General features: G+C 41.9%; 1 protein-coding gene across 2 annotated transcripts in view; it reads left to right on the top strand.

The window, feature by feature from the left end:
• The window catches only part of ecel1 (endothelin converting enzyme-like 1), a 78,536-nt gene that overhangs the window by 51,258 nt on the left and 12,486 nt on the right, over positions 1-14,792 (top strand). For both annotated transcript variants that reach the window (XM_080186456.1, XM_080186455.1), the window contains 5 exons: positions 2,927-3,030; positions 3,327-3,385; positions 5,304-5,355; positions 5,461-5,528; positions 8,514-8,638. In XM_080186456.1, the coding sequence (XP_080042582.1) occupies positions 2,927-3,030; positions 3,327-3,385; positions 5,304-5,355; positions 5,461-5,528; positions 8,514-8,638 (408 nt within the window). The remainder of the gene's footprint in view (positions 1-2,926; positions 3,031-3,326; positions 3,386-5,303; positions 5,356-5,460; positions 5,529-8,513; positions 8,639-14,792) is intronic.

Below are 14,792 nucleotides of genomic sequence, written 5' to 3'. Positions count from 1 at the left end.
GATTTATTTTGCTTCCAGGAACTAAAAATGAGTAATAATTAGACAACAAAATATGGATGTACTTCATGTTGAGAACCCAATTTAACATCTGTAAAGGACTAGAGGGAGACTGGGAGTGCTGGAAGTTTCAGGATACATTTACAGGTGAAGGAAATTCGTCCCCTTTCATTTCCCCCAAATTGTAAACAAAATAAATCTAACAGCTACAAAATCAAGCTGCTATGATAATGAATATTACCCTGCATTAGTAATGCAAGGCTAGCATCACGATGATCTGTTGTTTGGTACATGCTGTCCAACGATCGAACAGTCCAAACGGCAATAATAGGATTAAGACCTATTTGGAATGATTGAAAAACACAGAAGCAATAAAATCCTTTTGATAACATCAAGTGTGAGCAAATTCCAGGAATCCATCATTTAAGATGGAATGATTAAGTGTACAGAAATAGGTTAACCAAGAACAGTCAGCATAGATTTATTAAATTTTTTTGACAAATTTAATAAATTCTTTTAAACAAATACTCAAGAGAATTGACAAAGGCACCGAAGCTGTAGACTTTGTATATATACATTTTTAGAAGACATTGAATAAGAAATCTCAAAAGAGGCTTGTATGTAAAACTCAGACAATGCACAAAAGGTGTTTTTAAAAAACTGACACAGGCACAATGAATCCTTCTGTGCTGTATCTTTCTAAGGTTTTCTGATCTTAAATAAGAGATGTGGCAATATGAGTAGAAAGTTGGTTTTCAGATAGGAAACAAATATTGAAGAATATGTTGCTCATATCTCAGGTATGTGCAGATCATAGAATCCCCACTGTGCAGAAGGAGGCCATTCGGCCTATCAAATCTGCACTGACCACAATCCCACCCAGGCCTTATTCCGTTTACCCTGCTAAACCCCCTGAAGCTAGGGTCATTTTGGAATGACCAGTCAACCTAACCCGCACATCTTTGGAGTGTGGGAGGAAACCAGAGCACCCAGAGGAAACCCACACAGACACAGGGAGAATGTGCAAACTCCACACAGACAGTGACCAGACGCTGGAATTTGAATATGGGTCCCTGACGTTGTGAGGCAGCAGTGCTAACCATTGTGCCACCATGCTGCCCAATGTATGAAACACAATTTTAAAGTTTCTGGTCACACAAGTAGGAGAGATTGCAGATGCTGGGAAGAACTATTACAAACTGCAGGATGATATAGAGAGGTTAGTGAACTGGTCAGATATAATTTAAAATAGAATACAAGATGATTTTTTTTGAAGATAAATCAAGAAATGGGAGTGCATCAATGGAATTACATTAAATGGTGTGGATGAACAAAGAGACTCGGGGTCAAATATATTAAGGGTGAAATTCAACTTTGGTAAAGCAGTAGTTAGGTAAAAGGGAAAACAGTGAGACTGGCAGTGGCAAAGCAGAGTGAAATCAACAAGAGCAACACTGTGATAGCAGCAACAGGAACAGAGTGAGACCAGCAGTAGAAACATAGTGAGACTGGCAAATATAAGAAACAGTGAGAGCAGCAGAGGTATACTGGTAAAGACAAGATATAATTTGTAGGAGTCATGTACAAGCCCCCTAACTATAACCACATGGGGTAGGATGGAGGATAAAGGAACCTATAACTGGAGCTTGTCAGAAAGGCACAGCAAAAACATAGGAGATTTTAATCTACACATGGGCTAGAAAGGTCAGGAAGACAAAGGTAGTGTGGATGAGGAGTTCACTGAATGTTTTCAGGATAGCTTTTAAATCAACAGGCTTTGGAGCCTATTAGAGAGTGGTCTATACTAGACCTGATTTTGTGCAAGGAGATAGGAATAATCAATGTCATAGAGAAGGTGTCTCCAGGCAGCAATGACCAGAATATAATTGAATTTTACGTTCAGTTTGAGGGAAAGAGGATCGGATTGGAGATGATGGACAAAATTATTCTATCTGGAACTAAATCCCATGGCAGGGGTGGGAGCATGAAACCATGTCATATGTTCTTTCCCCAAATGCATTGATTATGCAACTGGATATTTTGTGAGATATTCCGGGGCAGGAGGGGACAAGTTTGTTAGTGCATAGTTTGGCATCATATCAGAGCACCATATTGAAAAGGTGCCTAACATCACTGAACTACTATTGAAGAAAAGATGGTCCTCCTAAAAATGACAATGCATCTCACAGAGTACACTAAGGTCTGAAGATGGACTTCCTGAAAATAAAGATGGATCCCAAGAAACATTCTGAGACCGAAAGATGGATCTCCTCTGTGACACTGAATCTGGATGATCCATCTGTAGGTGCTTCTCACGACCACTACTGTGATGTTGCAGGGTCCCCTGATTGCTTTGGCCTCCTTTCCAAACCCCAGGGCAGCCTTAGGTTACTTGCCTTGGACACAGTTCAGAAAAGGTTCACAAGGCTCATTCCTGAGATGAACGGGTTGTCTCATGAGAAAACATTGAGCAGGTTGGGTCTATACTCATTGGACTTTCGAAGAGTGATGCTGAGATGATGGGTCCCCTCATGGGAGATTATAGAATTAGGGGGAACAGTTTAAATATATCGGGTCTCCAGTATATGAAGGAGATGAAAAGGAGTCTGTGCTTTACATGGGTCATTGGTTTGAAATTCACTTCCCCAGAGAGCACTGGAGGCTGGGTAGTTGTTTATGTTCAAGCTGAGTCAGACAGTTTTTTGATCAATGAGGGAGTTGAGGAGTATGGGGTCAGGCAGGAAAATGGAATTAAGGCCATATTCAGACTAGGAATGATTTTATTGCACGTTAGAGCAGTTTTAACAAGCCAAATGACTTGCTCCTGTTCTTATTTCTTATGTTCTTATTGAGAACTTACTCTTTGAAAACAAAATATTGCATTTCAGCCTCTATACAACTTCAGTTTTTAGAATTTCTTCTTTTTTAGTTTGAGGTGAATGAGAGGACATATTTTAAAAATGTGCTCAACAGCATAATGTACAATATCAAACTCTCAGTAAAGAAAATACGTCAACAAGTGGACAAGACTGCGTGAGTATTTTTCACTTATTTTCAGCAACAAACCTAACGTGATAAAAGACCTAATAGTGTTATTGCATTGGTGCTACACATTAGTAACCTGGTGTGCAGGCACAATATTATATGAATCCTGTCAATCTTAAGTGTGTTATTGTAGGGAAGCACTAAATGTAAACTAGATACTTTGTTCATGTTCTTGAGCTGTACGTTTAACAATTGTAAGTTGCTTTGGTAATTATATTGTCACTGAAATTATTTTCAAGAGAGCTGTGATAAAATTTGTAAATCAACAATATTTTTGTTTGCAGGTGGCTACTTCCTCCTCAAACTCTAAATGCTTATTACTTATCCACACAAAACCAAATGGGTAAGTAAATGTAGATCAATATATCATTGCACTGATTAAGAATAAAGTTTCTTTTTCTACTACAAATCATAGTTGAGTTGAATATGTATTTTTATTGCTTCATAATTCAAACTGTTTAATTGCTTTTGTCATTTTTTGGATGTATACCCTGGTTGTAATTTACAGAGAACAAACTTTTTATTAACTACATCTCTTCACTTGCAACAATTACTACCTCCATACAAGATGAAGCAATTATCTGACACCACATCTAAAAGGGCAGCATTCCCACTTGAGGTGTTTTGTTGATGTAGTTTAAAAGAAATAGGTGCCCCACTCAGTATTTTCTTGCACCTTGTTATTTCCTTGGATTCCCAATGCTCAGAGCCTATTTAGCAACTTTTATGTGCAAGTCTTATCAAATGTCTTATAAAAATCTAGGGCTGTGATTCTCCAGTACAGGGACTGAGTGCCCATGCCAGGGGGAAGCCTGGAGGATTTCCCAATGGTGTCAGCAGCCCCAATCAGATGGGCTTCTCCCACCTGATAGATGCTAATTTATTCATTTTGGACAACCTACCAGCCAGCCCCGCTGTTTCAAGACTGGGCCACCATTTTAAAGGGTGACCCAATCTCCATGTTCAGAGATAGATGTCCCCCTCCCCAACTCACTAAAACATAAATAGTGCCCCCCCCGCCCCCCACACTGACCGGGGAGCACCACCCTCACCAAAGAGGGGTATCCTCTCACCCCCCTGCACCCACAAATAATGGGTAACCACCCCCACACTACACAGGGAAGAGAGTGACCCACTCCCCTCCCTCCTCAGACCCCCTTTCAGCCCCCATTCCCCCTCAGACTCCCCACACAGCCTTGCTGATAACAAACCAACTTCTGTTAATGACAAATCACATTATTTTCCGGTACTGCATTTCTGAGGAAGCTAAGAATAGGTAAATTGGCCATGGTAAATTGTTCTTTAGTGTCCAAAGATGTATAGGTTAGGTGGATCAATCATGATAAAACATGCAGGGTTACGGGGATAAGTCAGTGGGATGGGCCTGTGTAAGATGCATTGCCCAAGGGACAAAGTGCCCATGCTGATGGGACACCTTGACACTGCCCATCAGGCATGGGATAGTGCCAAGTGGGGCGGACCTATTCGGGGGCAGGGCCTAGAGGGTGGGGGCTGCTAGGGTTGGAGCCTGTGGTAGGGGCAATGCGATTGTTGGGGGGGGGGGGGGGGAGGCAGGCGATCGGTGGGGGTGGGGGTGGGGGTCCCGCTGCCACTCTGCATAGGGATCAGTAGGGCTGGAGGGAGGCCAGCGATGGGGGCAGGCTGGGGGGGGAGGTAGTCAGCTGGGGAGATGGGGGAGTGCAGTGGGAGGTGGATCATCACTGCTGGGGATGGGTGGCTGGAGATCAGGCCAAGACTAGACCGCGGTTCAGGGCTGGCCCACGAATGGATGAGGGGGCCACACTCGGGCCATGGAGACGTTGAGGGGCAGAACTGCAGGTGTTTGGGCTTGCCAGTGATTGAGCTGGCCTGCAAATGAGAGGATTACATTTCGGGACAACTGCATATACACAGAGGCCCACTAAATTCAATCTGTCCATTGGGAATAGGCCCCGCCCCCTGAAATTTAATGAATTTCACACTGGTGACCTCTATGGTGCACAGAGTGTGGGAGATTCTAGTGTGAATTCCCACTGAAGAAAACAGCATAAAATACTCCAATTTTCCCGCAAATTCAACACTTAGAATTTTTTTGGGAGAATTACCTGTGAGAAACTGCCAAATTAATGCTTATTGTTCAAGACACAGCTTCAAATCATTTTAAAAAGGATCTCTGATGAGTTTTTAAATTTTTTGAAATTAGTTATGAGGATATAGGTATATGTTAATGTGTTTGGTATCTTTTGTATTCATTTCCTCAGTATTTCCAGCTGGGATCCTGCAGCCTCCACTTTATGATCCTGAATTTCCTCAGTAAGTATTCCAAATCAATAGCATATCCTAGCTCAATACACATTAATCTTCTTGACTACATAAACCACTTTTTAAATTGCTTCATGCCAAATTATCTGTTGACAGGTCCCTGAACTATGGAGGTATTGGAACTATTATAGGACATGAGTTGACACATGGTTATGATGACTGGGGTATGTTTTAGCCCTCCAAAACATCTTATATTTCGTGTTTTTTGTGCTGTAAAATTGGATCCGATATTTCTATTTCCATTCTAATATACCAGGGCAGCAATTATAACCATTTGCCCTGTCATTAAATCCTTCGCTGCAATCTATCACATTCTGGTGGATAAACAAGGTTAGTGAGAATGTGTTTGTGGTTGTGACTGAAATCCTGGAAATTTCTAAAGTAAAATTATCCATACACAGAAAATATTAATAAAAATGATAGTTAATGTCTCAAAATGGCTGTTTTGTATTGGTTTGACAGTAACGAATGAGGGAAAAGTGCCACAGAAACAAAAAAAGTAAAAGTAAATCAAGGAGGAAGTAACTATTCAATGCAAATTTTTAAAAAAGTGAAGAAGCAAGTAATCAGACTAAAGGTGCACAAATCTTTAAGTTTGATGGCTTCTACTACAGGATATTAAAACATAAGAACATAAGAAATAGAAGCAGGAGTAGGCCTTCAACCCTGCCCCGCCATTCAACGAGATCATGGCTGATCTGAAGTGGATCAGTTCCACTTTCCCGCTTTCTCCCCATAACCCTTAATTCCTTGTCTATCAGAAAGAAGTAGATGAGGAAGTTTGTGATATGTTAGTCTTGGGTTGGTCTTTCCACATGCCTCCCAACTCTCCTCACGCTGCCCCCCCACCCCCTTTCTCCACAGCAGGTTATCCTACCATAGATATGGGGAGCTATTGACTGCTGGTAGTATCTTCCAGTCCTGCTATGGGGTTTTGCATGGCATTCTTGCCCCATCACCAGGTAACCAACTGCTGGAGGGGGTCCTTCCCACTGACAGAACCAGAAGGGTTAGAAAATCCTGCCCCTGATTTGCTAAAACTCCATTTTTAAAAAAACATTCACAGAAAAGTACTCTTGCAGGCTATCTCAGCTAAATATTTAAAGTTAGATGAATAAATGAAGGTTACCTTTACTTGTGACTCTTCTGACTCTTTTCCTTTTTGTCAATCTTTTCTCTTTATATATCGATAGAAACTTTTGCAGTCAGTTTTTATATTCCCTGCTACTTTATTTTCATACACTTTTTCCCTTCTTAATCAATCCCTTGGTGCTCCTTTGCTGAATTTTAAACTGCTCCCAATCCTCAGGCTTATTGCTTCATTTCTTGCCAATTTGTATGCTTCTTTCTTGTATCTGATACTATCTCAAATTTCCCTTGTAAGCCATGGTTTGGTCACAATTCCTTTACCACTCTTGCATGCAACAGGAATAAACAACTTCTGGAGTTCACCTATTCTGTTTTTAATTGTCTGCCATTGCCTGCCCACTGTCTGTCAGTAATGTTTCCCAGTCCATCATGGCCAATTCATGCTTCATATTATCATAGTTACCTTTGGTGAGATTCGGAACCCTGGTCTCAGAATCAACTACATCTTTATCCACTTTGATGAAGAATGCTACCATATTATGGTCACTCATCCCCAAGGGTTCTCTGACAACTAGATTGCCAACTAATTCTTTCTCATTGCAGAATACCCAGTCCAATATGGCCTGCTCCCTTGTTGATTCCTTAATGTATTGCTTCAGAAAACCATCCCATAAGCACTCCTCTATTATACTGTGACTAATTTGAATCTCCCAATCTATACGCAGATTAAAGTTGCCCATGATCATAGATGTTCCTTTAACACCTGCATTTCTGAATTCCTGTCTAATGCTTTTCCCAACATTACCACTACAGTTTGGTGGTCGTATATCACCCCCACCAAGCATTTTTTTGCCCCTTGTTGATTAGATATAGAGTACACTAGTTACCTATGTTACTTCTAGTGTAGCTGAGATGTCTAACTCAGAAACCTAGAGCAGGTAGCTGGCCAGTTTTGACTGAAGTGGGGAATCCCTGCTCATCAACATTTTATTATCTTTGAATGCTCTTACCAATTCCACACTTCAGGGATGCACAGATGTCCTTTATGTCCATCTTTACTAAGGTTGTCAGTTCAAGAGCGTGTCACAAATTGACTCAGAAATTTTTTTGGGCATGAAGGGTGTTGTTTCACTATAATCTGGTCTTGTCCTAACTTCCACCATCAGCAGCCCTGCCCGCTTTGAACAGTATGTCTGAACACCAGAAATGCTAAGGCTATTCTACTCATTCTCTCCTATCTTTCTAATTCCTTCCTTCAATTGGTTTCTCTTTTTTCTACATTTGTCTCATCTTTGCTTGGACTTTTGCTATCCATTCCAAACCTAATGGAAGTGCTAGTCCTGGCTTTTACCTTGTGGTTATGAGTGTTCAGATCAATCCTTTTCCGACCACAGGCACTAAGAATTCCATAAGGTTCAATAGGCTAGAATAAGAATCAAACTGTTTAAGTTCACAACATAAATTTGGTTTAAAATATAAAATTGCCATTTCAATCCAATTAGAAGAAAAAGGCAGCACTGAAAGCTGTCTGTTGATTACTTACGCAACTGCTTTGGTCAGAAGGCCCACCTCTGCTCAATGTAATAATGTTTTGTGCTTGTAATAGTAATAAATGAAGAAACAGAAATGCTTCACTCATTTCAAACAGAGAATGAAATAAATGTTGCTCAATAGGTGGTCCTTATTTCACTGAGTCGTCCAACTGTGAAAAACATGAATGTTAGCAGTCAGTTACATAGAGATGTCATATCAGAGCGTAGTCTCACATCCTAAACTGATTTTATCATGAATTGTCATATGCAAATACAAAATAACTCAGCAGTACAACTGATTTCTAAATGACTATGGAGCTGAGTCCCTTGCTTGCAGTTTAAGGAATGTTGGTTTCTGTTATTAAATAGAGGATTTCATAGCTGCAGAACATTCTATGAAATTGGAACTGTTGGAGGAGTAAATTTTTTGCCAGTGTACAAAAATGCTTTTGACTGTAAATTTGTGTGCCATGTATTGTGAAAGTGCCATTGTTGTAAAGGTGTGGCACAATTCTTGTTTTGTTTCAGGAAGTCATTATGATAAATATGGCAATCTGAAAAAATGGTGGACAGAAGAATCCTATGATAAATTTATTTGGAGAGCACAATGCATTGTCAATCTATATGAAAACTTTACTGTTTATGACCAAAGGGTGAGTCCTCTGCCCCTATCTTTTGAATATTCATGAGTTATGAATTCTCATTTCTTTATTAATTTAGACAGATGATCCCAGAAAGACTTTTAAAATGTGTCAGAATGTTGTACAGAGAAAAGAACAATCTGGCCAAGGTAGACTGGGAACATCTACTAATGGGAAAATCTACAGAAGAGCAGTGGGGGGCATTCAAAACAGAAATGGGGAAGGTGCAAGCCCAGCGTGTTCCCTCTAGGGGATAGGTAGGAATAAAAACCCTGAGAACCATGGATGATCTAAGATATTAAGGATACAATGAGAAGGAAACTAAAGGCTTTCAAAAAGTACAAGGGGAGCAAATTAGTGGAGACATTAGTGAGGTATAGAAAGTGCACATTGGAGCTTAAGATAGCAATTAAGAATGCAAAGAGGGGATATGAGAAAGCCTTGTAAAAGTAGGGAAAATGCCAAAATATTCTACATCAATGAAAAGAAGATAACCAGGGAAAGAGTAGGGCCCATTAGGAATCAAGGGGACATAGCAGAGTGTTGAATGAATACTTCACATCTGTCTTCACCCAGGAGAATGAGGACAATGGTATGGAATTCAGGGAAAGAGACTGTGAAGTTCTTGAGCAAATTGACATAGGGAAGGACAAGGACAAGGTTTTGGTAGCCTTAAAAGTGGATAATCTCCAGGTCCGGATGAATTGTATCCTATGATGCTGTGGGAGGCGAACGAGAAGATTGCAGGAGCTCTGAACCAAATTTTCACTTCGCCTTTGGCCACAAGGGAGGTGCTAGACAACTGCAGAATAGCTAATGTGGTCCCACCAAATAAGATGTGTTACAGAGATAAATCAGGGAACTACTGGCCAATGAGTCTCATGTCAGTGGTATAGAAACTATTAGAGAAACTTCTGAAGGAGAGGCAAAACATGATCAGGGGTCATCAGCAAGGCTTTGTCAGAGGAGGTCATGCCTAACAAATTTGATTGAATTTTTTGGGGAGGTAACCAGGTGTGTAGACGAGAGTAACACAGTCGATATAGTTTATATGGATTTCAGCAAAGCCTTTAACAAGGTTCCACATGAGAGATTTGTATAGAAGTTAAATTCACATGGAATACTGGGTAATTTGATAAAGTGGATTCAAAATTGGTACAGTTGTAGGAGACAGAGGGTGGTGACAGAAGGCTGCTTTAGTGACTGGAAGGCAGTACGCAGTGGCATACCACAGGAATCTGTGATGGGCCCCTTAATGTTCATCATTTGTATAAATGATATTGGTGACCACTGGGGGTAGGATTAGTAAGTTTGCGGATGACACAAAAATTGGACAGGTTGTTAACAGTGAGGCAGAGTGTCTTGGGCTACAAGAAGATAAAGACGAATGGTGGAAAGGGCAGGTAAGTGGCAGGTGGATTTAACACTGAAAAGTGTTAGGCAATACACTTTGGAAAGAATAATTTGACAAGAGAGTACACAGTTAATGGTAGGATACTAGGAAGTTCTGTGGAACAAAGAGATCTTGGCATGTTTGTCCAGAGATCTCTGAAAGCGGAAGAGCATGTTAGTAGGGTGATGAAAAAGATATATGGGACTTGCCTTTATCAATTGAGGCATAGATTACAAAAGCAGGGAAGTCATGTTGGAGTTGTATAGAACTTTTGGTGAAGCCACAGCTAGAGTACTGTGTGCAGTTCTGGTTGCCACATTATCGGAAGGATGTGACTGCTCTGGAGGGGGTGCAGAGGAGGTTCACCAGGTTGCTGCCTGGGATGGAACATTTAAGTTATGCAGAGAGGTTACATGGACTTGGATTGTTTTTACTGGAGCAGAGAAGACTGAGGGCTGATTCAGTCGAGGTGTACAAGATTATGAGAGACATGGACAGAGTGGATAAGGGGCAACTGTTCCCTTTAGTTGAAGGGTCAGTCACAAGGGGGCGTAGGTGAGAGGCAGGATGTTTAGTGGGGATGTGAGGAAAAATCTTTTTATCCAGAAGGTGGTGACATCTGGAATGTGCTGCTTGGGAAGGTGGTAGAGGCAGATTGTCTCACATCCCGTAAAGAGTGAGCACTTGGCACATCATAACATTCAGGGCTACTGGCCATGTGCCGGCAGATATGGTTAGGTGCGAGATCAGGTGATTATAATGTGTCGGTGTGAACTCAGTGGGCCGAAGGGCCTCTTCTGCACTGTATGATTCTATAAAATCAAGCAGATTGGTGGTGTGAAGAGAGGTGACATTAGATGCTAATGTCAAATGCCAGCTTGGTGCTCGAACTCAATTTCCTTTCCCCACCCTGTGTTAACTGCTGCTGATAAATCTTTCCTCACCTGTCACAAGCGAAGGCAGAGTGTACCTGGCCCATATACCTCTGGTGTGTTTCTGGTCCCATCCTTCCTTGAGGGCCACCAGATAAATCATGGCAGTAGATCTGGGATAGATATGAGAATGGAGTTAAACAGCCGTTCTTGTCCTCTTGCAACTTGCCTGGGCTGAAGATCTTGGTCTCAGCAGAAAACTGGGCTACAGTTATAGTGGTGGTCAAAGGAACAGTTGAATATCATAGACTGATCCTGTCAGTATGGGACCATAAAAACCCAACCCTTAATGTATGGTGCTCTTAGCATATTCTAAGCAGTTTATTTTGATTTCATCACTTCTATCAGTCTCTGTAATGAATAAAACATAATTTTATATTCCCATTTCCCACTCATTCCTCAGCAACAGATAGATATACAATGGTGGCCACGCTAATCTTTCTTTACATGAAAATAACAGAAACTGAATTAACTCACGCTTCAGTTGATCATTACTTTCTATTAAAGAATCATGGCTTAGACAAGTGCCTACATTGTATTGAGGAACCAAAATTGCATACGTTACAAACTAAATTGATACAAATTCCTGATCCATCTCTCCTGGTTCCTGTAATATAAAATACGTAAAAATATATTTGTATAACAGTAGAAAATCAGTATTACATCTTTCAGATAGCTGTTACGAGCGGTCTAAGTAAGGGTTTGAAATTACTGAAAAGACTATAAAAAGTGTGCATATTTACAGTATGTATCATAAAATTTTAATTCAAGTAAGCAATAAGCCTGCGGTGATCGAGGTCACTTACATATATAACCCAAGAAGTCAACATAGCCTCAAGAAATCAAGGTGCTTTAAGGCATTTGTTCCTTTCAGAATGTCAGCAATGATTGCTCCATAGATGATCTGATGACGAACTGAACACAAGGCTTTCAGGATTTAATTATGAAAATCCAACCTGCTCTTGAGTTAATTATTAATCTAAACAGCCCGGGCTACAAGGTGTGAGAGCATCGATATCAATGCATTCCTCTCCAAAGCCAACACAGGGATGCATCTGTCCAGGGTGCATTGAGCGTGCAAACAACAAGACGTTAAGAGTCCATCAAGGGCACCAGCTTTATTTCTTGGTCCTTGAGGGATCTGCCAGTGCAATACCAGCCAAGCTCACAGCCTAGTGACACCTATCTCATAGGTGTAAGATCATCCACGAAAAGAATTATACACATACAGATTAGCTGTGGTGATTTTCTTAGACAATTGGGCCCAGCACATCCATTCTCTAGAACCACTATGTCCACTGAACTTTCTGGCCATCCTGATATTGTAGCTGTCCTAGGGACTTCCCTAGTGTATGTGGGCTTATGTCATTGATGGACTATGTGGGGTGGAAGGGGAGATCAATGTATGAGGTCAGATTCTCAAGAAGCAGCATTTTAAAAAGCAACAGTTTTACCCCGATCCTTAATTCCTGTTCAGACAACCGTAATCATGGGTTTCTTCACTTTTGTATATTATTATACAAAAGAGAACCCTAAAATAGTAGAAAAGGAATGGTGTGCAACATGGACAAGCAGCAAGACTGGACCAGAGCCCTAGCACCACCCCAGACTTGCACAGCTCAGACAATGAAAGAGGCAAATAGTGAAAGTGAGCACTGCCCCTCTGCGATCTGGGGATATCCAGATATTTCCAGAACTGGGATTTACGTATCGAGAATAGGCTGCTCGACAATGCGTTTCATGAAAGAAAGCTGAGATTGCTAATTACAAATTATCAATGCATGATGAAATTTTACAAAGTGAAGCTGGTTGAACTTTAAATGTTCAATTGTCAAATATCATGATAGAGAAAATGTTCAGGCTAAACGAGAAACCAGAAAAATACCAAAACTCCCCAAAAAAGACAATAAGATTATGATTTTCAAAAAATTTGTGATAATTAGTGGGAAATAGGAGAAACTATGAAGCTGGGCTAGCGCTTAATATAAAAAAGGATAGCAAGAGTTTTTATAAATATATGAAAAGGAAAAGGCTGGCTAGGGTGAACGTTGGACCCTTAGAGGATGAGAGGGGGGACTTAGTGGTAGGGGATGGGGAAATGGCTGAGGTCTTGAATAACTTTTTTGTTTCAGTCTTCACGGAGGAGGACGTGAATAATTTGCCGGGTGTTAGCGATAGAAAGGTGGTAGGACTGGAGGGTCTCAATGACATTATTGTTACTAGAGAGGCGGTGCTCCACAGACTGGAGGGACTGATTGTGGACAAGTCCCCAGGACCAGATGGAATGCATCCGAGGGTTCTGAAAGAAGTGGTGGAGGTGATAGTGGATGCCTTGGTGGTTATTTTCCAAACGTCACTGGATTCCGGGGAAGTGCCGGAAGATTGGAAAACGGCTAATGTTACGCCGTTGTTTAAGAAGGGTGGCAGGCAAAAGGCAGGGAATTATAGGCCAGTTAGTTTAACGTCTGTTGTAGGTAAAATGTTAGAATCCATCATCAAGGAGGAAATAGCGAGGCATCTTGAGGGGAATTGCTTGATAGAGCAGACGCAGCACGGTTTCGTTAAGGGGAAGTCGTGTCTGACAAATTTATTGGAGTTCTATGAGGATGTGTCTAGGGCAGTGGATAGAGGAGAGCCGGTGGATGTGGTCTTTCTTGATTTTCAGAAGGCGTTTGACAAGGTACCTCACAAGAGGTGATTGCAGAAGGTAAGGGGGCATGGAGTTGGGGGTAGGGCGTTAGCGAGGATAGAGGATTGGTTGTCAAATAGGAGGCAGAGAGTGGGGGTTAATGGGTGCTATTCGGATTGGCGGTTGGTGACTAGTGGAGTGCCCCAGGGGTCGGTGCTGGGGCCTCAGCTATTTACCATTTATATAGATGATCTGGAGGAGGGAACCGAGTGTATGGTGTTGAAATTTGCTGATGACACCAAGATTGGTGGAACAGTAAATTGCATGGAGGGTGTGGAGAGTCTGCAGAAGGATCTAGATAGGCTGGGCGAATGGGCCAGGAACTGGCAAATGGAATTTAATGTTGGCAAGTGCGAGGTGGTCCACTTTGGTAGGAATAATGGTAGGAAGGACGATTACTTACGTGGCGAAAAACTGCAGCAGGCGACGGTGCAGAGGGACCTCGGGGTCCTTGTGCATGAGTCGCCAAAAACCCAGCCTGCAGGTGCAGCAGGTGGTCAGGAAGGCGAATGGGATGCTGGCCTTCATAGCGAGGGGGATTGAATATAAAAATAGGGAGGTCTTGCTGCAGCTGTAAAGGGCATTGGTGAGGCCGCAGCTGGAGTACTGTGTGCAGTTTTGGTCGCCGCACTTACGCAAGGATATTTTGGCCTTGGAGGGAGTGCAGAGGAGGTTTACTAGGCTGATACCGGAGTTGAGGGGGTTGAACTATGAGGAGAGGCTGAATAAACTAGGCTTGTACTCGTTAGAGTTTAGAAGAATGAAGGGAGATCTCATTGAGACATATAAGATGATGAATGGGATGGATAGGATAGAGGTGGAGAGACTCTTCCCGCTCAGAAAGGACAGTAGGACTAGGGGACACAGCCTCAAGATAAAGGGGGGGCAGTTTAGAACGGAGTTGAGGAGGAACTTCTTCACTCAAAGGGTGGTGAATCTCTGGAATTCTCTGCCCGTTGAAGTGGTGGAGGCTGCCTCGCTAAATATTTTTAAGACACGGGTTGATGGGTTTTTGATAAGCGAGGGGATTAAGGGTTATGGGGACAGGGCGGGAATGTGGAACTGAGCCACGACAGATCAGCCATGATCTTATTGAATGGCGGGGCAGGCTCGAAGGGCCAGATGGCCTACTTCTGCTCCTATTTCTTATGT

Source organism: Carcharhinus amblyrhynchos, chromosome 3, assembly GCF_965287045.1.
Source record: "Carcharhinus amblyrhynchos chromosome 3, sCarAmb.v2.hapA, whole genome shotgun sequence".
In the NCBI taxonomy this organism is placed as follows: Eukaryota; Metazoa; Chordata; class Chondrichthyes; order Carcharhiniformes; family Carcharhinidae; genus Carcharhinus; species Carcharhinus amblyrhynchos.
This window is presented reverse-complemented; position numbering and strand designations above follow the sequence as displayed.